General features: G+C 39.2%; 1 protein-coding gene across 2 annotated transcripts in view; it reads right to left on the bottom strand.

The window, feature by feature from the left end:
* RAB11FIP2 (RAB11 family interacting protein 2) overlaps nucleotides 1–24,395 on the bottom strand; it is a 111,795-nt gene extending 87,400 nt beyond the window's left edge. For both annotated transcript variants that reach the window (XR_016443496.1, XM_090057465.1), the window contains exons 1-3: nucleotides 23,806–24,395; nucleotides 11,427–11,869; nucleotides 10,205–10,673 (exon numbers count right to left, since the gene is read on the bottom strand). Coding sequence is in view for 1 of the 2 variants with exons in the window: in XM_090057465.1 (XP_089913591.1) it covers nucleotides 10,205–10,673; nucleotides 11,427–11,869; nucleotides 23,806–24,155 (1,262 nt within the window). In the remaining variant the exon portion in view is untranslated. The remainder of the gene's footprint in view (nucleotides 1–10,204; nucleotides 10,674–11,426; nucleotides 11,870–23,805) is intronic.
* Between the last annotated feature and the right edge of the window lie 404 nt (nucleotides 24,396–24,799).

Below are 24,799 nucleotides of genomic sequence, written 5' to 3'. Positions count from 1 at the left end.
CAGACTGGCTTCCAGGGAATCCCATGGGGCCCATCAGTTCCCCAAGGGAGTCCAAGTCTGCTTTTATGAAGTCCAGGGTCCGTACTCTAATGCTCTCCTTCCTTCTTTTCCTTAAGATCCTGATTTTGTGGTTGCTGCTGCCCAAGTTCCTATCCACTACTACATTCTCCACCAATTCTTCCCTGTTTATGAGCAGGAGGTCAAAAAGAACATGGCCTCTAGTTGGTCTCTTCCATCAGGAAGACGTCCCCAAGACTCTCCAAAAATTTCCTGGACGGCCTGTGCCCTTCTTTATTGCCCTCTCAGTGGGTATCAGGGGGCCTGTGATCAGGAAGTTTTCACTAAAGCAGCAGGAGACTTTCTTCAGACAGATAGTACAGACACCTGAGGTAACTAGCTGATTGCCCTGTTTTCTCGGGAAGAATTAGAAGGCCTTGCAAAGAGCAGGGACACAAAACAGAAAGGAATAAAGGAATTTTAATATAAGGGACAGGGCAAAGGAGAGGGGACAGGGTGAGAGAGTTATAGAACATATAGAAAGGAAAGCACTGAAAAATTACACTACATCTGCTTAAAAGGAATAAACAGCATTGCAGTCCTTTGCTCCAGTTCTGCAATGAGCTCTGCAGAAATGCAGGGGTTTAGGCACAAGGAACTCATTGCTGTACAGGAGCCCCTGGTGCTTGATACTCAAGGGCAATATTGCCAAAGCATAACAGTGACACTCACACGTGCAAATGTTAATGAAATATTATAGCCTAACAGTATACTGAATACATGCTGCCCTTTGTCCTCAACTGCTGTCATCTCAACACAATGAAGTGCTCAATATTCTTGTATTTTTGTGCATCTGACTCAAATGTTCTCATAAAAGTTAATGCTTAGCAGACTGAAAATAAAATAGACAATAAGAAATGTTTGGTGGCAATGCAATAACACCAAAGCTAAGGGAAAACAGGGACAAATCAAATTAATAGTATTTCAGGCATTAAAAATATTTGCATTAAACTGTGAAAGAGGAAGTCGTCACTATTTATTTTTAGTAACACCTGACACCACAGGGGCAGCCAGTGCTGCCACTGTTAAGTATGATGAGTATGGAGAACTGCTGAGATACACCGTTAAGACAATCATCATCAGATTTGGGAACACAGACAAAACAAAATAGATAAGCAAAACAGAGAGACTGTTAAATAGAAGCCTTATTTATTTTTCCTCGAGCTGCAGTTTTTAAGTGTTTGAAGAACATTTAAAAGACATGATAGGCTGTCAATATAGATTATAGAAAAGAAACAAAGTAGGTCTTACTTTTATTTGTTATAAAATAATATATTAAAATAGATTAGAACGTCCACTGATATTATGTAAATATCTTCCCTGAATGCAAGTAGGAATGTCAGATTATGTACTGTAAAAGTATAAAAATTTATATAAACTTAGTACAGCTGCAACATCTACACTACAGGCACCATCTGCACTATTTATTTTTCTGGAACCACTACAGAAATAATGGATATACTTCCATCCAACACAAGCTGTGTGCCCATTCCATGTCAATCACCTCCACAAAACTGATGGTAGTTTTTCCGCTCAAAATGTTGACATTGTCAAATATTTTTAGCATACTTGAGTTGCCCAACAGGCTGGTGCAACTATACACATATACGTGTTCTACAAAGGAAGCGTCCCCCTGCCTTCCCACATTTCTGTATTCGCCTCTACTTTTCTTTAAAACATGGTATACGAAATTATTTTTAGAACACACCAGAGATTAAGTGTGTAAACAACACATTATCAAGCTCTTATTTTCTCCAAGAGGTTTGACATTTGTAATTTTGCTCAATGCAACACAACACTTTATTCAGTTAACTCAATTTACGTCTGCTCAAATCTTCTGGAAACGGTCATAGTGAGTAAATTCACTGGCGCAACCAACTGTTTGCATGTCACAGAGTAGTACCGCAATTTCCCTCACACCTCCTTAGACAGTCACTTTCCTTTGGGAGGATTAAACCCACTTCTGATTATCTTACACAATTTCTATCTACTGAAACTTCTCCAACAAAACAGCTATGGTAACAGCAATGAGTTACTAATATCATTACTGCTCTGTCGTGGGAATGTAATCTGAAGAGTTATATTTTTAGAACAAAACAGTGCTTCTTAGAAAGCTCACAGACACCTATCAATTCACTTTTCTCAATCTGGCATTTGATCATACTAGTAACAACCTGTCAGCTTTAAGTATTGGACTATTTGTTACCCTGTGTCCAGTGCCTAAGAGCTCATTAATTACCTAAACTCTCCTTCTGTAGGTCTTGTTAATTACCCGTCTCCTGTCTCAGAGGACCTTGTTAATAACTTGTACAATCTCTCTAAAGAGGTCCTAACAACACATTAAAATTAAAGATGCTTTTCTTTTAGCACCTGTCAAGTGGTGTAAATTGAGAAATTTTCACATCAGTTTATTAGCCTACCATAGTGTTTTGTTTTGTTTTGTTTTTTAAAAACACCAAACAATTTTAGAGAAATGGTGCACAAAGGTTTGGTTATTTTATTAAAACTTTTTATTTTGAAGGGCAAATATCAATTTACTTAAAAATGTTCAGTATAAAGGCAATAAAGCTGGTCCTTACAAATTAAACCTCAAGAAGCACATCAACTAATCAGAGCAATTATAAGGATGAATGTGATATAAATTATACATACGGCAAATGTTTTAAAGCTACGGACTAAGTTTTATTAAGACAAATCTCATTTTGTTTAAATGACAGTTAAGCATACTAGGTTATATTGATGCTTACAAGCTCTTCATTGACAGCACGGTGCAAATCTCTTAGAACTATTGGATATTAGATCATTTATGGAAAGAGTGTTTTTTCTTTTATTATAAAGCCTAGTATTTTTAAAATGTGAAGCTACCCTTGATATCTCTAATTCTCAGTCATGCCTAACAATACAACATGTAAAAATCTTTATGATTTACATAACATTGTATAGCTTCAAAACCCTCATTAAACACTAATTAATCCTGACCAAATTCCTAAGAGGTAGGGAAGAATCATACTTATTTTACAGGCAAAAAAACTGAAGCAGAGAGAAATTAAGTGACTAGCTCAAAGTTATAGAAAATAATTCTTATTAGAGTTGAATTATTAGGTGTTTTTATATCCCCTATTTTGTGATGAACTGAAGACTATTCCTCTGTGCTAATATACAGCAATTTCTTTACAACTAGTATTAATCCTTATTAGGCTTACTAGAACAATGAAACTGAAGCCATTATTTCTGAATGGTTACTGTACCAATTTAACTGTTAGTGGGGAAAGAAAAGCAAATGTTCTGATTTTCTAAACATGTTTTACAACGTCAATAATGACAGATAGGATGAGTACCTTCTTGGCCAACCTACCTTCCCAAAAAATTCATCCAGACAATAATTAATTATGTACTATGAATGTATACTTCAAAAATGCTATTCTCCATATCCTTCTTGCTTAATCAAAAAAACAGCAACCTAAATTACTTAGGATGAAATATGGGCCTGACCTCAAACTGCAAGTCAATGGAAAAGTGTCTCGTAGTTTTAAATCACTGGTGTAGACACACAGACACCTCATCACATTTAAAAAAAAAAAAAAATCAGAAATCAGAAAAACAAATCCGTTGAATAAAGCAATGCCCCTTTCCCATTGTCCTTATCACTTCTGTGTGGAAAAGAAAAACAAAACCAAACCTGTCCTTGCTTCCTCCTAAATTAATTAAAATTTGAAGATGGTATAAGGAGAAGTGCAACAAGCACAGCCGGCCCTGGCAGGGGAGAGGGGAGGGGCAAATCGGGGCAACTGCCCCAGGTCCTGTGCTTTGGGGGATCCCATGGTCAGGGCCACAAGTCCCACTGGGGCTGCCACGCTTTGCCATTGCCAAGCACTACCGGCTCTGTCACCACCACCAAGCACTGCTGGCTACGGCCGCTCGCCACCCACCCCGCCCCACCAGGCCCTGCACAGGCTGGCATGCACACCCCTAGGGATGGCTCGGGCAACAGGGTAAACCGCAATTAACCAAAACCTTAATTTTCCATCAAGTAGTATATGTCATGAAACTGGACAAATTAATAAAATGCTATATATAGATCATGGCTAAAAAATACAAAGTACGAATATATCATTCAACATTACTAATATCAGGGATAATAAGCAAGTCAAAAACAGCTTTCTGGCAAAGGGAATAACTTTAACAACAGCCACATATGGAATTTGAACAACAAGAAGGGGAAATTAAATTCTTGTAAGCCAACCATTAACTGCATGGGGTTAGAAAAAAGCTCCCCCATGGGCAAGTTATCCTATAATCGTCCCTTATGGGGTGCCTTTCAGCTTCCTCTGGAGCATCTGGTTATGTCCAGACAGGATACTGAAACTGAAACAAAGAGGCGCATTGGTCAGATTCAGCACTGCACTTTCCTATTTTAAGTAACTCCATGAGGTTGCTCACTCTACAAACATATTAGGACTAGAAAGCATAACTCCATGCCTGGTAAACAAGAAAGAGAAACATAAATGTTGTTTTTCAATGGAGAGAACTGGATACTAGAAGAATTTCTCCAAAAAGTCTAATTTCCAAGTGGGGGGCTCCAATTAGTTATCAGATACTAAATTATTATTTATCACTAACACTTAAAAAATTGTTAGCAGTGTTAGTTAAAGTCAAACCCTGCCCTACCTACCTCCCACTAACACTATGGCTGCTTCCAGACATTAAAAAAGACAAACAAACCCCAAAACAAACACGCCAGCATGTTACTTCAACCCGTCTCTGCAGCGTCTGTAAAGATCAGGTACTTCAGCAGGACTTTTTGGCACTTTCAGCTAAAGCAGATTCAATCAGTTATTAGATAAAAGTGTCCTATCTTTACAGACGCTGCAGAGCCAGGTTATAAGTAACATGCGGCCTATTCTGGTCATGCTCGGCGTGGGAATGTGCCAAGTTTACTTTAAAGCATCGTTTTTTGTGTTTTTTAATGTCTGCAAGCAGTCTTGAAGATACTCCTTTCCCAATTTATGTAAGCAGGACAATTGGATTCCTGCTATTTCAACCAAGAGGGAGGGCATGGTCATTTACAGGAACAAATGAAAATCAAATTTTGCTGTCATAGCACTGATTTATTTGACTTCATTAACTTATTTCAGCAACAGTGCCATAGCTTTTCTCTTTGAATATTTTACATGAGATTGATATCAGTCTTTATTAATCACAACTAAATTAACAAACAAATGCGAAGATGGGCATAGCAAAAGAGCAAGCCGATGTCACAAGATCCTTCAAACACTCAATGCAAGCCATGCCTACTTTCAACACCAACATCAAGTTATATTTTTAACACCTACACAGTGCTTCTGTGCTCAAAGCTGTGACAACAAATTCAGTACCCAGGTACCTCCAGTAATAAATATATTTTTTTAAAAGTCAACATAAAAAGCGTAATCCCAAATTTCATTGCCAATCTTCTACATTGGATCCAGATGAAAAAAAAATTGCATTGTTCTTATTTCCAATGATCTAGAGCAGTGGTTCTCGACCCATGGCCTGCAGGCTGCATGCGGTCCAATCAGCACACTGCTCCAGCCCATGTGACATCATGTCAAATGGATACACCAGAAGTTGTGGGGGTGCAGCCCATGAAACACATTGACAGCTGCAAGTGTGGCCCACTATGGCAAATAGGCTGGGAACCACTGATCTAGAACCAGTACCAAAACGAAAGCCACCATTTTCAACTGTCAGGGAACCTTTGGTCTTAGAAAAGGATGTATGTTTTTTTCAGCATTTTAAATTTTAGAGGTGTCTAAGGCCAGCCATTTCTGATGCATGGAAAGCAGACTCTACCCCATTAGTGTATACTGGAGATATGCTGTCAACACAATCAACAGGCAGATGTTTAAATCACTAAGCTGCTTTAGAAATAAAATAAGCCAATAATGCTTAGAGTGGAGAATGGGTGCTATCTGTCTGGTTGAATTGGCTAATTTCAGAACTGGTTGCACTGAAGTACAGTGAGGCATCTCTTTCAAAATCAGAATAGGTCTTTTCACAATATTTTTCCTTTTGTAGCATGGTACCCATTTACATTGCATGAGTGGCAAATAGTATACGCAGCAGCTATGAGAAATACTATTTGGGAAATTAAAATTCAGAATATTTCAGAAGGTACTAAAACTTACACTGGAAAAGACTTCTACATAAATAATAGTAGTTCATAATTTGAATAAAAAAGCATGCCAGTTGCTTTACTGATAAAGGGAGAAAAGGTCCCTGCCATACAGAGCTTAAAATCTGGGGAGTAAGGAAACGAGCAAATAAGCAACACAACTTCATATCTAAATTCTCAGTGCATGCATCCCAATTCAAAGATGAACATGCATACTAATAATGCTGATGTTTACTCAACCTAATTTATATTTTGTCCATAGGTGTATACATCTGAGCTCCCTAGTATAATTACCAACTCTGAAAATGAACATTTTTCTTACTTTCCACAGTTAGAATATGAGGAACAGGAAACTTAAATAGTAACATTTTGACTTAATTTCAAAAGGAAACATGCATAACATACATGTCAACAAAGAGATTATAAAGATGTTTATATGCTTCTAAGAATGGAATGTGGAAAAATAGAGATTCTCATTTATATCTAATACATAATGGATATTTCCTTATAGCAATCGTCTTATAATAAAATGTGATCAACATTTATATTTTAGCTTTGTAAAAATAATAGAATGCATATTAAATTTTAAATGAAGTTGTCATGTATATAAGCAATAAAAGTGAAAAACTTTTTTTTTTCTGAAAGAGCAGAATAAGTAAGAATCTCTACTAAATGGGTACTGTGATGTGCTGTGACAATAAATTTGAAGAAATTAGGCATTATTCTATAGCCTTGTAGCCACTGCCATTCAAGATTAACATTTATGAAAACCCGCAGCATTCTGGTATTTGAAATATAAATTGGATATTTATTCAAATTCAATAAGTTTCCATTTAAAAAAAAAAAAAAAACCTACCCAAAATTCAATTTTAAATTATTACAACCTAGGTCAGTATCTTAACTTACTGTGTACATCTAACACATGCGGTTTACTGTGGAGTTGACTAATTAACTCTGCAGTAAAGAGTCACTGTCTACACGTGCACGAGTATTAGCTAAACTAATTAACTCCGCTGTAGGATAGCAGTGTAGGGCATAGTACTATCTTTCAGCTGAGTACTTTAATATGCTGAAACTCATGTGTAAATGGTGACCATGAGCATAAATTGGGCCCAGTCAGGCAGGGGGCTACTCTGACCACGTTTAAATTTCTACTGTCTTGGGTGCATGTGTAGATGTTGCATGTGGGAGCAAATGATTCCAGTGCGAATTGCTCCAGAGTTTATTGCATTGCATTCATTTCACATCTAAATGTATCTACTCTTATCAAAATAATTTAGGATTAATAAATAATATTCAAGTAGTCCGTTATCGATAATTTGATGAGAAAAACACACTGAAATAGTGGAAGTTAGTGGAAACATTTCAGTTTTTTCAACTAATTCAGTAAAATGACCAGAAATGGGGTGGGAAACAAAAAAACACCCCAAAAACCCACCACAAAATGAAAACGGGAAGATTTGTTTTTCTCTTCTAATCTGTGGATCAGATTGTGCTGTGAGAGAATGAACTCTACTAGTTCTAAAATCTAAAAGGACATGGTGATCAGAACAAATTAATTCTATTCACTAACTTAATATTTAAAGTAAAACAGAAATTTATTTATCAGTTAAATAATATGAAACGTCCTTAAATGTACTGTATATGAAAAAGGAACCAAGATCATCAAGATTATGTTTTGCATTTAAAACTAACTGTTTCATAGATTCATAGATTCATAGATGCCTGTTCAGTAAATCTTAACATGCTGCTTTATATTTCAATTTCCACGATTAATGCATTTCTGGAGACACAACTGATCATATTTTACACATAAGAACCATATTCTAAACTGTTGTCTAGCCTTTTCTATGCAAAATGTCAAAACTGGATAAACGGAGGTCAAACTATATAACTGCTTAAATAAGCAGTTACATTTTAATGACAGATTAATATAAATACATAAAATCATACATATACACATGCATATAATATATAAAATATATGCACATATTCTTTCTCTGGTTGATATAATACATCCACACACACTTTTCTCAAGGGAAGGATACACTATAGATATCATTTTAGACATACAATTACACACAGCCTGGTACCTATATACAGTTCATCCTCCTGGTATGCAAAAAATAGAACTAATTTATACCAAACAAGGAGAAACAATTTTTATTGAAGAAAATAATTAAAAAGTACAAATCCAAAACATAAAAGAAATGCGTGACATCAAGATTTCCCACTGGCTGCTTTAAAACCAGTCCAACTTGCTGAGCAAAAGACAGGGGTTTCAAACTGGTGGCCCATGGTTCATACGCAACCCACAAGGAGATAAGTTGTGGCTCCTGGACTTCTGCCTGGCTGCTGATCCTCACCCTCGCTTTAGCTTGCAACAGCAGCTGAAGTCTCTGGGCCCCACACCCTTCTCTAGCTGCTGCTTCCTGCCGCTGGCCCAAGGGGCAGGACAGGACAGGACAATGCAGGAACTGAGGGTGAATACAGGGCCACGTGTAGCGGATCATGCCTGGGTGGTGCAACGGAGGGGTAGGGAGCGGCAGTCTGCAAAGCAGTGGGAAGGGTGTCCAAAAGGGCGTCTGTTGGAGTCATGGTGGGAATGGATTGTGCTTGCATGACCACACTGTGCAAGGGGGCAAGTGTCCCCATGACTATGTAGCCTGTGGCTAGACTGGGGCAGCCCGTGATGGAGGCAGCACCTGGAGGACTTAGAAGTTAGACAGCACTGGCATAGGAAACAGCTGTTTTACTACTCATGACTTGATTATAGTGGACCCTCAAAAAAGTTACAGCAAATCAGGAAAGGTAGGAAAACAGTATGTATAACTTACGGAGAATTAAATCTCCTGCAGATGCTCCCTTGGAGGAGAAAATAATTTTCTAAGAAAAGAGAGCTTGCTATGAATTATGTTATTACAAACAAAAGCAGTGGTTCCCAACCTTTTTAGACCGCAGACTGGAAACCATGGACCGGCAAACTGCGGACCAGCATACTGCAAACTAGAAGTGACTGGGATACTGCGGACCTTTTTATACTCAGTGTAAAAAAGCATTGGCTGCTGGTCTGCAATATGCCAGCCAGTTCTGGACGTCCAGCAGTCAAACCTCCTCTGGACCAGCAGCCAACCCTTCATAGTCTGATACTGGGCCGCGGACTGGGAGTTGGATCCTCTGCTTTAAGGCTTCTCTGCCCCTGATGAATGGGAGTCCCCTTGGGAGACTAACAAACTAACTTAAGCATATTTCTCCATGTTATTCATAGATATATCTTAACTTTCCCAAATTACCCGTGTAGATGCATCTGAATATTACAATAATTTGAAAGTGACTTTTTAAAAGTGATCGCTCTCCAAAACTCAGTGGTAAACCAGCATCCAGCTAAGGTCAAGACTGTTGGGAACAATCCATGATAACACATACAGAATATCTTTAGAAATCCAAGCACTAAAAGGTTTTCACAGTATATTACTAATGTATTTGTAACTTCAAAAAGATCTTTATTCCCCACCCTCTCTTTCTTTTTTTTTTAAAGCAACAGGTAAATAAAGCTTTCAGATAGAAATATGACTTTTAAGTTAAGAAATACCTCCAAAAGCTACCTGCTAAAAGAAAAAATAAAAGGGAAAGGAAGAATTATGGCTTTTTGCTTCTTTGTGATGTATAAAGGGCCATAAGGTTTTATACAGTTTAGTGATATCAGATAAACTCAGTCTTTTCTTCTCTGTTTTTACTGAAGGTTTACACGCGAGGGCCCAGAGAAATGGACTGAGAAGTCTCTTATCCCTTAGTAAAAGGGCTAAGGGAATTAAATCTTTAACAGAACAGCTTTTCTTCTGTTCCGTTTACATTTTACTGGAAAGAGAAGACATCAAATTTATATATAAAGTTCATATTTTACTTACAAACAGGTAAGCAATGGTATAAACATATATAATGTCATTCATGTAAGATGCTCAACGTATCAGGTCCAAATAAAGTAAAACCTACCTAGACGATGGCAACACGCTTGTAGGCTTGAAGTTTGTTGTAAACGGATTAGTTGAATCATAATTAAAACTCTCCTGATGAATTTCACCAAATGCACTAGGTGATTTCAAGTCAGTAGAACTTTCTGATCCCCCATTGCTAAGTTTATCCGACTTCTTGCTATCTTTTTTACCAGTCACTCTTTCAAAAAGACTAACTTTCTCCTTTTTCTCTTTTCTGGTTTCTTTTTTGATTTCAACAGGTTTAGAAAACAGATTTATGTTCTGATCCCATGACGAAGGATTTTCTTCAAATGGATTTTTTTGTCTTGGCAGAGTAGCAAACTTTTGGGGTAATGAAGCACTCACATTTGTAAATGGATCATTTTGTGCTTCAAAACCTGATTCTTTTTCACCAACTGTGCTGTCATCCTGGTTCACTTTAGAAGTATCAGCACTCAATGTCCTCCTATGTGGAGATTTTATACTTCCTGCAAATAATTTTGCTGTTAGTATATAATCAATAAGACATTATCATCATACTTCATGACAGGTGGAGAGCTCATATGAGTTCAGATTTAGTATTAGCTGGATTTCTTTCAAAAGATGTGAGGTTGAATAATTTACTGATTTAAAAAATGCAAAAGAGCTGTGGTCTGAAATTTTTGGTTAAGAAACTTTTCAAATATATACAGGCACCACAATAAAACAAGCTTTGTAAGAAAATTAGGTTTCACAAAGAAAGTGGCTACAACTAATATGGAGTTTTAGAAAAATGACAAAAAATGTATTGGTGTACAAGAAAACTTTGAACAACTTAAAGACTTTTCAAATCTTCACTTATCTCAGGTTTATCCAATTTTTAATTTTCTAAAAATGAAACATGATTAAGTTTGTTTTTTCTGAAATATTTCTGAGAGGTAAAATTACTCACATACTGTTTGCAACACAAAATGTAGTGTTTTATTACCAGCATGTTGGAAAAAAATGGACGATGAAAAATAATCGTAAAGTGTGACAGGTGCAGAATATTCCTTGTTTCTTGGCAACAGCCTGAACAAGAAATAGGGATCACCTACTGATCAAAATGAAAAGGCAAGGTTTTTAAGAAAATCCATAGTTAACTTTTGGGTTTTTAGGTTAAAACTTACTAAAAACAACAAATTCTTAAAAGTTCTCACACATCAATAGCAATTAAGCTGCAATTATAGCAGCCACAATTAAGAAAAGCAGGCTTTACTTACCTGTTTCATCAACAGAACTAAAGGATTCTAGCTGATGTCGGAAAAGTTGAGTGTGACCAATTGCACTGGATTTCAATTTTTCTGAAGACACATGAGACCCAGTTAAATCAGACATGGAATGAGCTGAAGAGAGTCGCTGAGGTCCCAAAAGGAAAGGTTTTTTTGGTTTTGATTTCATTTGCATTTCACTACTGGATGCTTCAATGTTTGCATCAGGTGTGTGAGTACTTGGAACGATTGCAGAAGATGTGTCCGAAAACGTCCCGTCACTTTTTCGACCCTTCATTTTGTCCTTTAGTTTAGCAAAAGGGGATTTTGTTTTATCTTTCATCGACAGGTCAAACATGCTTGCTGTCATATTATTCCTCATAAACTGAATACTGACTTTTATTTCTCCTCTGTCTTTAGTCCTTTTGCCTTGTTTGGATTCTAGGCTAAACCACCTTAAAGGAAAAAGAAAATATGTTATATTGTGTTTCATTAAACTACACATTTTTTACAGTTCAGTTAATCCCATTACTCAAAACTGAACATAGGTAATATGGAAACCAGAAATTCCATAAATAAAATATAAGGTTTACTGTATGCTTAAGATGTCAACTGACAAACCTCCCTTTTCAATATAAGTTCTGGGAAGGGAAAAACTTAAAAAAAAATACTTTTAACTACTCTCACATTCCAAGGACCAGAGGTCAGAATTGATGGAAATGTACTGAATTTCACTAAAGTATACTGTGCTGCTCCTACTTATAAAGCTAAACTTGGTATCCAAAATTAATTAAAGCGACAAATAAAATTTATTTTGCCTCTTAAAAGAACACTGTTTTTTTCTAAATGGCTTTGTGTGTAAATAATACATTACCTGAGTACATATTGCGTGCCAAGTAGCTGACCTAATACCATTTCCTTTTTTTGGTTTTGCTTAAGTTTTTATGCCAGTAAATACATTTCCTTTTTAATTCCTCCGATGAGGTTTATATGGATGCACTAGTAAAGAAGTGCTTGTGGACGGTCTTTGAAGGCCTTTCTGTTTGCCTGCCAAGCATTCTGTCAGTTATACAAGTGCAAATCCAATAACTTTAATGGTCACTGCATGAGCATAAATGGGCCCAAATAGATGCACCTCCATATCAAAGGCCTTAATCCTTTGTCTAAAGGGTCACCAGTAAAACTATAAACATAGTCCACCTTTTTTGCCTGGCTTTGGATTTGTGGTGCAGCCCTAGCTTGTTCCAGGAACAGGGGAAAAAATATCACCCCCTGTCCTACACCAGCCCAATGGTGCTTCCTCATCAAGTTTCTCTGGCTTTTTACATGCACCTTATTGCTCCCTGGTTGTATTCCCTAGTCCCATGGAAAACTTTGGAGTAAAAACTCCCTTTACGTTTCAAGTCTAACTCCACCTGTATGCAGTGATCAGTGAAGATGAGCATCTCATCCTTCAAATGCTACTTTCTCCTGGTTTGAGCAGGGTTCTGGGTAGACTATCACCGGCATGAGGATGTTCCTACCTCTTTACCCTTCTTCTCCCACCCTGTGGAAGGTCTGAGATTTCCTCTAATCCCCACTGCTTCATCAAGCCAACTGAGAAATATAAAAGGAGTGTACAGAGCCTCACACACTTGCTGAGCTGGGACTAGATTCAGTAAAACAACTGTCCTCCTGTATTCAGATGGGGTCTAAGGAAGAAAAGAAAATCATCTGGCTGTTCCCCATTCTTGGCCTTGCCATAGGCAATGTGATGTGTAGGAGAGGGTACGGGGGCTTCAGCTGATAGGGGGGCACAGAGTGTCCCCCCTGAAACTGGCTCCACTGGTCGCTCTGATTGCCGGCTGGCGGACCCCCGCCCCCCAGTCATACTCCACTGGTGCCCCCCCAGACTCAGGTGACACCAGTCACCCATGGTTCTTGCAGTTGACTTGCAAGACATGCTACCCCATGATTCCTGCAACATCAAATCCATTTCCACGATGAACCTGAGAGAGTTAAATAAGGGCTGCTCAACTTCAAGATGGTAGCAGGAGGCCACATGTCATGTGGCCAGCAGACCCCAGATCTACATGCTACATGAGCTATAAATCCCACCCGCACAACTGCCTGCAGGCAGCACCGTTGCCTCCTACTTGCTACATGCATAGTGTGAGCAGCCTGACATCCTCTGACAATGGGACAGCCCTGAATTAAACTATATATAGCTGCTTGTAGATGTTAACAAAAATAAAAATAAAAGGCACTTACTAACTCTGCGTGCTCCCTCACCAAGCCCAGCACATGCCCAGAAGAGGTAGCACATTATTTGGACCCGGCTCGCTCAATGTCTGTATAGATTGGGTGGCTTTAGTGAGGCCTGTTTGGTACTTTTATCAAATAGATTTATATAAAAGCACCAAAAGGCCCCTCTTAAGTGTCTGATCTATACCAACACTGCAGAACTAAGTCAAAGTAACGTGCTGCTTCTTCCAGTAAAGCTCTTTTTAATTTTTTTTTTTTAATCGTCTGTAAGCAGCCTATTGCTTAGACAAGCTAGCAACATTCATCTCTATTATTGTGAACTGCCAGGAGGCTCACCACGCACTCATGGAGAATCAGGAGACAAACACTAACATGCTCCCACAAAATAAAACCTTTTTAGAACAGGGTACCAAGAAGTCAGATGGACTATGGACTAAATGTTTGACTAGCATAGCTCTATCAGGGATAATCCTGCTCTGACCAGGGGGTTGACCTCAATGACAACCTGAAGTCCTTTCCAGCCTTATTCTTCTACAGATGAGAACTGATTATGCACACAGTACTGTCAAAGACACAGAGCAAACAGCCTAAAAAAAGAGGAAACCAGTTCTCCGCTTCCTTTAATCCCTACCCCCTCTCTCTCTCTTTTTTTTTTTTTTTTTTAAGAAACAGGTAAATAAAGCTTTCAGGTAGAAATATGACTTTTAAGTTAAGAAATACCTCTAAAAGTTACCTGCTAAAAGAAAAAATAAAAGGAAAGGAGGAATTATGGCTTTTTGCTTCTTTGTGATGTATAAAGGGCCATAAGGTTTTATACAGTTTAGTGATATCAGATATACCCAGTCTTTTCTTCTCCATTTTTATTGAAGGTTTACACGTGAGGGCCCAGAGAAATGGACTGAGAAGACTCTTATCCCTTAGCAAAAGGGCTAAGGGAATTAAATCTTTAACAGAACAGCTTTTCTTTTGTTCGGTTTACATTTTATCTACGTTTCTGTTAAAAGTAAAAAGGGGTGATATTAACCATCTGAAGTAAAGCAACAATTCCCCTTTCAATTAATCAAAGTTTGCTCTCTGAATATCTGTGATGTCACTAACGCACTAGTTTATCCACAACCATTAGGAAAAGTCAGGATAAGCAAGAATTAGTATAAACAACCCAATTAAAAAAAACAAACAAACTATCCAGCACTCTACTAATCAGCAAAAGAAGGAATTAATTCAACTCACCTTTTACAGGTCATTTTTAAAAGGAAACTCACTCCCAGTACATTGCATTTTTTCCCCCAGAACAACTATTTATTTTTTTTGGAGGAGGAAAAGGTCATTTTCCCATAAACTTCAGTTATACATTATAAATGAAAGAAAATCCTACTTCTGTAACAAATGTAAGCTGAAGATGAGATAGCCGTTCCCCAAAATTTGCACAGATGCCCCAAATTTAGTATGGGATTATGGTCCCTCGAAAGGGGAAAGAGGTGTCCTACATTCCTGAAGTAGAGCTGGGTTTTCCACCTTTTAGTTTAATAGTCCTAACAGTGAGGAAAATCTAATGTCCCAGTAGAATTCAAACGGGAAGACTCTTATCTCTGACAAAATTCCTGGAAAGGGATTTTAAAATGTTATTATGTTTAAACTGAGGGATTAAAAGAATGTCACTTTTTTTAAAATTTAAATTGATATTAGCTGCTCATTAACTTGTTTTGTGACAGCAGCAATAAATGCATATTAAAAACAGAAATGTTGGTGTACTTCTACAGACCTGCCCTTCTCTTTTTATAGTTTAAGGTAACCCAACTATTGATATTTTTATCATGAGTTAACAACTAATCTGTATCACTATCAGCAGTCACCTGCTAACAGCATACATACATAGAGCAAACTAATTTGACATTCATTAAACCTGAAGGAGAGAATTTCATTGCAGCATGTTCACAACTTGCTTTCAGAGCCCGCATAGCCCGTATTCAGAATAGACACAGAAGGCATTTTCACATGTGGCTTGGGACACTGCACTGGGCACCTTAATTAGCAAGCCGTGCTAATTAAAAGTGCCCACGCATCACGTGTATCAGTGTCCCCGTGCCCAAAAAGTGCCACCAAGGTATTTGAACTAAAGCTTATCGAGCGTGTTTTATTTTAAAGCACCCTGCTGCCGGTTTTTCAGTGCGGGGACACGGATGCGCGTGACGTCTAGTTCCGTGCTCCAGCAGATGTGATTAATCAGTTTGCAGATTAATCGAGTCCGCTCCGATGCGCTGGATTTCCGGAGCAGGCTCCACACACGCGTACAGGAGCCCTGAAGAGCTCGCCAGAAACGAGTTTAGTTGGAAGAACAAACCAAAATACCTCTCACCCTTGCAAAACAACTGATGCTTACCTGAGTTTGCTCCTCCAACCCTGAGGTCTATGTCAGTGTTCAGGCCAGTGGAGCCTGAACCTGCACACTTTGCTCATGCAAAATGTCCATTAACTTCAATGGAATTTTTGCCTGAGTAATAACTGCAAGATCAGACCTTTCTTAGTATTAACGCCCCCTCCCCCCTCCCACACTTAACTTTTATAGTCATTACAAAGCTATTTTGGTTACCTTAGAGACTGGATATTACGTTTTAGTTATAATGAAACTTCCATATGCTCTAGCTCAAACAAGAGAATATGAGAAGTAAACTCAACTGGTATTTTTTTTATTCAGAGTGAAATATATTATTTTTACAATGATGAGAGTCAATGTAAAGTAATAAGTCTTGTGAGGAGCTGAATGTGAACAAGCAATAATACTGAGACTATGAATGTTTCTCATTAGATCCTGTTCCTGTAGCATAAAAGGGGAAGGAGCAGAAAAACTGCATCGTATCCAAGAGAAAGAGTTGGAAAATAACACTGCTTTTTGAAAACACTATTCTGATCTTCAAAAACTAAATTCTATTACCCTACTGCAAATGTTTAAATTATAACGTATTATGAAACACTATTAAACTTGTTTTGGTTTTGTTTACAGCACTTCTAACCACAGTATATGTTGCAATTGTCAGACTGCCATGAACTGACTCCATAGAAAGCTTACACCAGGTAGGAAAAGAGCCAATAATCTACATAAACAAAAGGGGCATTTTTATGAGAGCAGTTGCCCTTCCATTTCATAATTATATTACATTCTTTTTAAAAACAGATTTAACATGAAGCCTGGCAAATTCTCTCAACTTCAAAGGCAGACCCCTCGCCTTCTAAATCCAATCCAAAACTCCCTGCATTCTTTGGAGAAAGATGTCCTTTCCTGCCTTCTCCTATTTTTCCCCTCTTGTTCCTTTCCTTTCATACCTCTATCAGAACGGTCCTTGTTATCTTTTCATATACGTTTCTCAAGATTTTCCCCTCGAGTTTCTGACCATTTGAAAGGTGTCAGTTATTTCTCTAATGTACATTCCAGCAACCAGCTCATTATGTACAAAATGCAAAAACGGTGAAACAGCAATGCAAACCTTAACCCAATGCATCAAGGATCTACTAGTGCATTTGTGCTTTTGACAGGAGTCTCCAACAGTTCCTCTCTCTCGCTCTCCTTTCTTTGATTGCACATTTCTCTAATTTTGTTGTGTTTTCCAACTCATTTGGTGTGCTCGATTCCAATTCCCTCGCACACAACCTCTTTTGCTAGACTTTATCTCTATTCCGCTCATGGTGGCAGGTCACATTTCTGCCTCTGTGCTTCCTTCCGTCTTTATCTCTCTCTTCCAAGCCACGGGACTGTTTAGTTCCAACAATGAGTCCTGTTCTCCGGTGGAAGGAGTTTAACTGAAAATACTCTGTTCACTATTTGAATAAAGCTATGGGTGGAGGAAATCCCTGTGGAAATTTGGTTACACAACAAGGCTAATACCATTCCCAGAAGAGGCAATGAGAGCGTTTCTACTAAAGATGGACTGGGTCCAACCTTGTTGACCAGCATGTTCACCATGTGGCTGAAAGTGAAATTTGGTCTTCTGTATCACTTTCTTGTTGCTACCAGACCTGAATAGGAGTGGGGAGGCTTGTTCCATGAGCACACTACTTCGTAAAATCTTTCTCTACTTCCTCTCTACCAGTGAAATAGTTAATGGTTTCAGTTCATTTACTTCGTTTTTAAGGACAAAATTTAAAGGAGTTTAAAAACTGGAGTCTAAAATCAGGTGCATGAATCCTGATTTTGATTTTAAATAAGCAAGCTGATTTTCAAAAGTGAGCTTAACACCGAAATACAATAACCGTAGTCCCTGGGTTTCCAAAGCTTTTGATTCTACATAATAATCTAGACATTTAAAACAAACCAAAAGTGTACCACTGTGTTAAACCACTTTTATAAGTCTACAATGATGACAAAAAAGGAGAGTGCTGTACATCACTGAGTATATACAGCAGAAGGCAAAATGGATTAATTATTAAAATTAGATTTATGATGAAATTTTGAGAAACGAATGCCATTATTTCTGGATGCAAATTCAATGTGTGGAATGCTACTATGTAGAATTTAAAAATAAATTGTACAACAGCAGTATCACACCATTACAAAATCCATATTAATAGAGACAAACCAGAATGTTTGACTCTGGATTTAACACCAACCAGAATTTGAAAACCTGATTTGCCCTTAATTTACACTGTTACTTAGTTTGGTTCAAGACTGCACAAGTAGACTTGCTGTAGAACTGAATAACTAAAAGTGCAAACAGAGACCAACCTAATCATTGCAGGTTGAATTTCTACGCACACCAGCCCCTAACGTGTCACTGAAACTGAAGCTTGGATAGAGTTCAATACAGATAACGCTGGTTATAAATGTGAGGATTGAGAATCTACAGATGTGGCAGGAATTACCTTTGCTTCCCCTAAAAAGAGAATATGTTCCCATTTATTGTTGAAGTTTTCATTCTGGGGATATTATTGGACGATCAAAGTTATTGCTTCTAAGAAGGTCCAGCCCCCACCTTCCCAGTGTTCACCCCACCACAATATTATGATTGTTACGTCTTGCAGCCAAAGTGTTATGTAATGTCAAAGGGGTTAAACTTAGTAAAAACTGTTGCGTTTTATTTTTTTCACTTTTTAAAAACAGAAAAGGCACCAACCACGAAAAAATTCTGAGATGCTGAACAGGAAGCGCAGGGCAACCATTCACAGTGATATGCACTGGTAATTAGTTTCAGGGTCGAATTTAAGGTTGCTTTTGGAAGATACCTCTTTCAGAAATTGCCTCTTTCCCATGTCATGCAGACACAACTACAGTCAAGACCCCATAGCCTAAGTCCCCCCAGAATAAAAGTAAGGTGTCTGTTTAAAGGGACATTCACCAAAAGAAGTTATTAACCTTGTGAGAGCCACTGGTTTGAAATAGCCTTCATCTGTTGATAAAAGAATTAGACTCCACTGCAAGAATTTTTACAAAGGCTACTGAGGACACGTAAGCCCAATAAAATGACAACCATTTGCACAACAGAATATATTGATTGGGTTTGACTTCATCTTTAAATACTCTATTGGTCTGGAATAAGCAAAATCTATCAGTAAATCTCTTCTCTATTTTATATCAATGGCAGAGGCTTGGGATACACACTTTTTTAAAACTATGAATCTAAATAATTTTTTTCAATAGTGTCAAGCAAAGATTTGTTGCTGGTTAGGTCACAAAAAGGAAATAAAGCATCAATCATCCTGAAAACTGCAGTGAGAAACAGAGAAGCCCAAGTTATAACAATTCAGATAAATGTTGCATTTTGAAGTCTAACTCTGCGTAATAAATTCATTCTCCAGGAAAAGCAGTAAAGGAATTGGTAATAAATGGCATGGAGGTAGACGACAACAAGAAAGAAGCTGCTGCTAACGGAACAAGTAACATCGAGAACAAAACTGAGTCAAAATTCATTCTTAGATGGCTCTATCAATTCAGCACGCAAGAATAAGAACTAAATGCAAACATTTTTAAAAGTTACTACTGTACAAAAATATGGCAACATCAAATTATCAGCATATATGTCATGCTTTGTTGGGTGCCAAAAGCTTTCGGGCAGTAGTGACCTATAGATAAAACAGAAGCATTGATAAGAACTTACACCTGGCTTTAAAATGTTATTGTGTATATATATGGAAAAAAGAAACAAAATTACTAGTTACTAAAATAGCTCCTTTAATATGGATAGCAGAAATCGTAATGAGGCCTTCAAGCCCTATTCCAAAGATGTCTTCTAAATAAATCTGAACATTTTTCAATACTGTGAGAATATTAAAATATAAAAACAACAACTCAACAAAAACAATCAATATTCTAGGTTTTCACCTGTGGAGATGTGGTTTCAAAATGAACACGTAAAAGGAGCTGATGACCATATTAGAGGTCCCAATGGACAAATACACAAATCATCACGCTGCCATGACACGACTGGCACTCTCTTACCAAGAAAGTGCTAAAATAACAGTACTGCAGGTGTACTGGCTGAGGTGTCTGAAATAAAGTTGGAAAGTGACTGAGTCATATTTGGATCCAGCCACTCCTATAACTAACACTTTTATGAGTTTGTATTTTCCCTTTCTTTCTGCAACTGATGATTTTTCACTGTGTGATATTACGTAAGATTTTTTCCATCAAATTATGTTGCTTTATTTTCTTAAGTCTAGAGCCAGAATGATGCACAAGCCCTATCGCCATGCCTCTGCTTGAAAACTTTATTGCTTAGAGTATTTTGAAAAACTGGCATGTTTTTTCTAAGGTGTCACAAGCAGCACAAAAAAAAAAATCCTTAATGAAAAAAGCCCATTTTTCCTATCATAATGTGTTTTTGAAGCTGAGGAGAATCTGTAAACATACTTCTGTCTAATAAAATAGGACCTGCATGTCACATACCCTGCCGTTTTCCTAGGAATTCAAAATCAGCTGGTAGCCTTCACTTCTCATACCTATTTTCTAAAAAGCACTGGGGAATTGCTGACAAGGTTCAGCATTGTGCAGAATATTAAATATCTTTTTTGTAATACTCTAGTGACTCTTGAGTCTGTCTGTTGCAGCACCATATGTACAGCTGTGTTGGAAAGAGGAAGCTATTAAATATATTAAAAAGTAGAAATATTACCAATAGACACTTCATCAAATAACTGGATCTCATTTATCCCCAAACAAAGCAAGAAATGTTAAGGTTACATCAACACAAGAAAAATCACTCTGGATGTAATAATACCACAAGCCTGTTGAACATATTTGAAAGCAGAAACATTGTTTAATAAAACAGATTAGTGTTTCTGAAACAAAGAAAATAGCGTTTAGGTATGAGAATTCTACGCAGCTAAGAACAATGGACCTGATACAGAGGCACTAGGCAGCTTTGGTTTCCACTGACATAACTGGAATTGAAGTTCATGTCTGAAAATACCACACCTATGTCAAGTGGCAATTACAAAGTTAAAAGAATATTATATGAAGATAGGCATTTAACAAAAGGAAAGTCAAGAAAGAAAAGAATGTAAACAATGCTTATTTTATTTGAAAGGCTAAATTCATATTACACACACACACACACACACACACACACAGATTTGTCCTCTTCGAAACATGCATGGATTTCCAAATCAGCAGTAACAGGAAACAGCATTAACGTGTATGCAGGGTAAAATGTTCAAAAGCATATATATTCATTGGAAGCATAAGTCTTATTCCAAAAAATGGTTTATCACCAGATGTTTCAATGCAGTTAAAACACCTGAAGATGCAGAGAGGTATACAGTGGGATTTTCAAAAACACTTAAGTCCCTGTTCCCATGGATTTCAAATGGAAGTTAGATGCCTAGGGGCTACTGAAAAATACGCCTAGGAGTCTATCTGGCCCTTGGGCACCTAAAAGCCAAAGTCTCAGTGATTTTTAAAAAGCTGAGCCTCCTAGGTACCCAAGTGACTTTGAAAATGGGGCAATAATGTACTCCATAGACCCAGTCTTAAAATGGGTAAGTGGCAGTGGACTCTGGTATTCTTGTGGAACTGCTCTGACTTCAATGAGACTCTGCAGGACTGCAGCAGGCCACTCACATGCTATGAAATGCAATATAAGGGTCTCTCTATCAGACTTTGACAGTAAGAGCTTTAAGATATAGGGGATATGGAAACTTGTGACAGCCACAAATACTCACAAAAGAAACAGAAAACCCCCCCTAAAGATTAATTTAGTTATCATAAAAACCCTGTTAATTACCTCAGTTTGTACAACCTTGGAAGTCAAGAGAGTCAAGACAAGGAACAATTTTTGTAATATATACTTTATGTTAAAAAAAAAAAAAAAAAAGTATATTCAACCTATAAAGCTACAGCTCGCTTCTGCGAATTTCCTTTCCTGTGCCCTTGTGACAAGGTATTTAGCAAAACTCAGATTCATTGGCATCAGACAGGCCATGCTGTGAGCAGCCTCAAACTTGAGATCTCTGGGCTATCAACTGGGCACCTTAGCACCCATGCCAACCCAGCAGGCACTCCTACCACTACTTCATTGGAGTAGAAAGCATGCAAGCAGGCCCAGAGTTTCAAAACCATATCCTTAACTTAAGCAGTAATTTTCAACCAGGGTGCCAGGGCACCTTGGGGTGCAGCAAGATCTTTTGAAGGATGCTGCAAAGAGAAAAGCAGGTGTGAGAAGGTAAGTGCAGGCTCAGGTTGGTTCCCATCTGACCAGGTTTTGAAATGAGATACTGCTCAATTCAGAAGTTATGGAGGGGTGCTTTGAGTCGAACAAGGGGTTCCTCTAGTCTAAAAATGTTTAAACCAGTGACTTAGAGCTTTAACTATATTGTGTTTGGGGCCAATACAGTTAAAACGATACAACTCCAATGCAGAAAGCTACTCTGCTATAAAGCTCTTTATATGTATACATGTTTTTAACATCAATGCACAGGAATAACCTATGCTTGTACCTTTATGCCAATGTAACCTTGGCCACATTAGGGGCCATAACAGTTGATTAGTAAAAAAAGGGGAAAAAAAGACACAGAGCCCCAACAGCACAATTTAAATTAGTATTACAAAACAAAGATCTGAGTGTTGATCAGTCTTTACGTTACTGTGCTTGATTAAGCACCCTTACCGCACAAAATGCTATTTATAAACCTAAATGTGCCATTATTTCCATTTGGCATTCAGAATTTGCTAGGAAAAAAAAAATCACTATTTGATTTGACAAAACTCATGGAAGTTCCTGCTAAAGCAGAAACTTCTCTACCAGTTTCTCTGCATGGGCCTGCAGCGTAAAGTAGCAAGCAAGATTAAGGCCCAAGATCCCCTGAGCATCAGAAAAGTACGAGGCTACCATGGCAAGCTTGAACCAAAGAGTTCAAAGACAACCAGATGAATAGCTTGGACAAATTAGAATCACGCTGTTTGCAACATATGTCAATACAGACACTATATTAGTTTGAACATGATGCAGTTTAAACTCACATGACACTGTTTGAACAAATCCAATACAGACACTATATTAGGCAAAGTGATGCGACACACGATGGAGTTTGAACGAATCCAGTACGGACACTGTATTAGGCAAAGCGATGCGACATGGGACCAAGTTTGAACAAATCCAATACAGACACTATATTAGGCAAAGTGATGCGACACACATGATGGAGCTTGCCTAATAAAATGTCTGTACTAGGTTTATTCAAAGTGATGCGACACACGTTTGAACGAATCCAATACGGACGTTATATCAGGCAAAGTGCAGCTACACACGATGGAGTTTGAACGAATTCAAACACTGAATTAGGCAAAGCAATGCGACATGGGACCAAGTTTGAACAGATCCAATACAGGCACTGTATTAGGCAAAGCGATGCGACGCGCATGACGGAGTTTGAACGAATCCGAGTTGCAAACCCGGTTCAAACTTTGCAGCCCACATTGATAACAACAGCACTATTCAGGAGCAGGAGAAAAATTAAAAATATAACATTCACAGGGCATATTAAAAATAACATCTTTTTTAAAGGGCGGAGATCTCCGAAACCCCCGCTGACTTTGGGGCGGCTTCGCCCGCACCCCGGGTCCTGTCGGCAGGACAGCGCGTAACGCACCTGTTCACGACACGCAGTTTAATTTGGGGCAGATAAACACAAACCAGGCTAACAAGACGAAAAGGGCACTTACTCCGTTTTCCTCCTTTGCTTGTCCTCAAAGATCGCGTTCAAATTGATAGCCACCTGCCCCAAAAACTTGTCCAGCCCCACCAGCGACCTGTGCATGACCACCAGGCAGAGGATGTACTTCTCGGGGCTGCCTTGCACCAGTAATCCCGGCAGCTCAAACGAGGCCTCTTCTTTCCACACCGGATCCAGCGTCTTCTCGGCCACCGAGGTGGAGTACTTCTCCTTGCCCAGCTGGATGATGGTGTACGTGTCGTTGGTGCCGTTCTTGCCTTTGGGCTTCAGGGCTTTGGCTTGCAGGACCGTGACCTGCACGTGCGTGGGGAACCACCGCTGGGCTTGCTCGGACAGCATCCTCTCGGGCGGGGGGGGGGGCACCAAATACACGGAGTGGGGGCTTTAAACCCGGGGCCCCGGAGCAGACGAGGAGCCGCTGCTCATTCCCGGAGCGGGGGGATTCTCCCAAATCAGCCGCCGCGGGGATGATGTGCAGAGGCCTCCGCTCCCGCGCCCGCAGCCTGCCCGCCGGGCCCGGCGCCGCGCCGCCACTTCCGCCTTCCCCGTCCCTCAGGCCGCCGCGCCGGGCAGGGGCAGGGGGCAGGGGGCAGAGGGCAGGGGGCGGGGCTGCGGGCAGGGGGCGGGGCGAGCGCGGCCGCACGTGGGCAGGGGCGCCCGGCGCTCGCGGGCGGCGGAGCCCGCCGCGGGGGGAGGGGCAGGTGCTGAAGGTGACAGCCAGGGCAAGGGCAAGGGGAAGATCCCGCCGTGTGGGTGGGGGGGCAGCCTCTTCCCCTCAGGGAGGCACCCCTGCGGGGAACAAGGTGGGAGCCGGGCTCTTGGGTCATCTTTTATGAGAGTGGAGAACCTGAACCGCCCGCATCCACGGGCCGGCGGTTCCCCATCTGGGCCAGGGGTAAGGTGGGCATCGTAGAGCACGTTGGCGACATGCAGGGGTCTGCGCCTGCACCACCTGCGAAAAGGCACCGATTGCCGCGGGCCAA

Source organism: Crocodylus siamensis, chromosome 7 (genome assembly GCF_052110815.1).
Source record: "Crocodylus siamensis isolate JL-2025a chromosome 7, ASM5211081v1, whole genome shotgun sequence".
Classification (NCBI taxonomy): domain Eukaryota; kingdom Metazoa; phylum Chordata; order Crocodylia; family Crocodylidae; genus Crocodylus; species Crocodylus siamensis.
The sequence above is the reverse complement of the archived record's forward strand: the minus strand, read 5'-3'. Positions and strand labels throughout refer to the sequence as shown.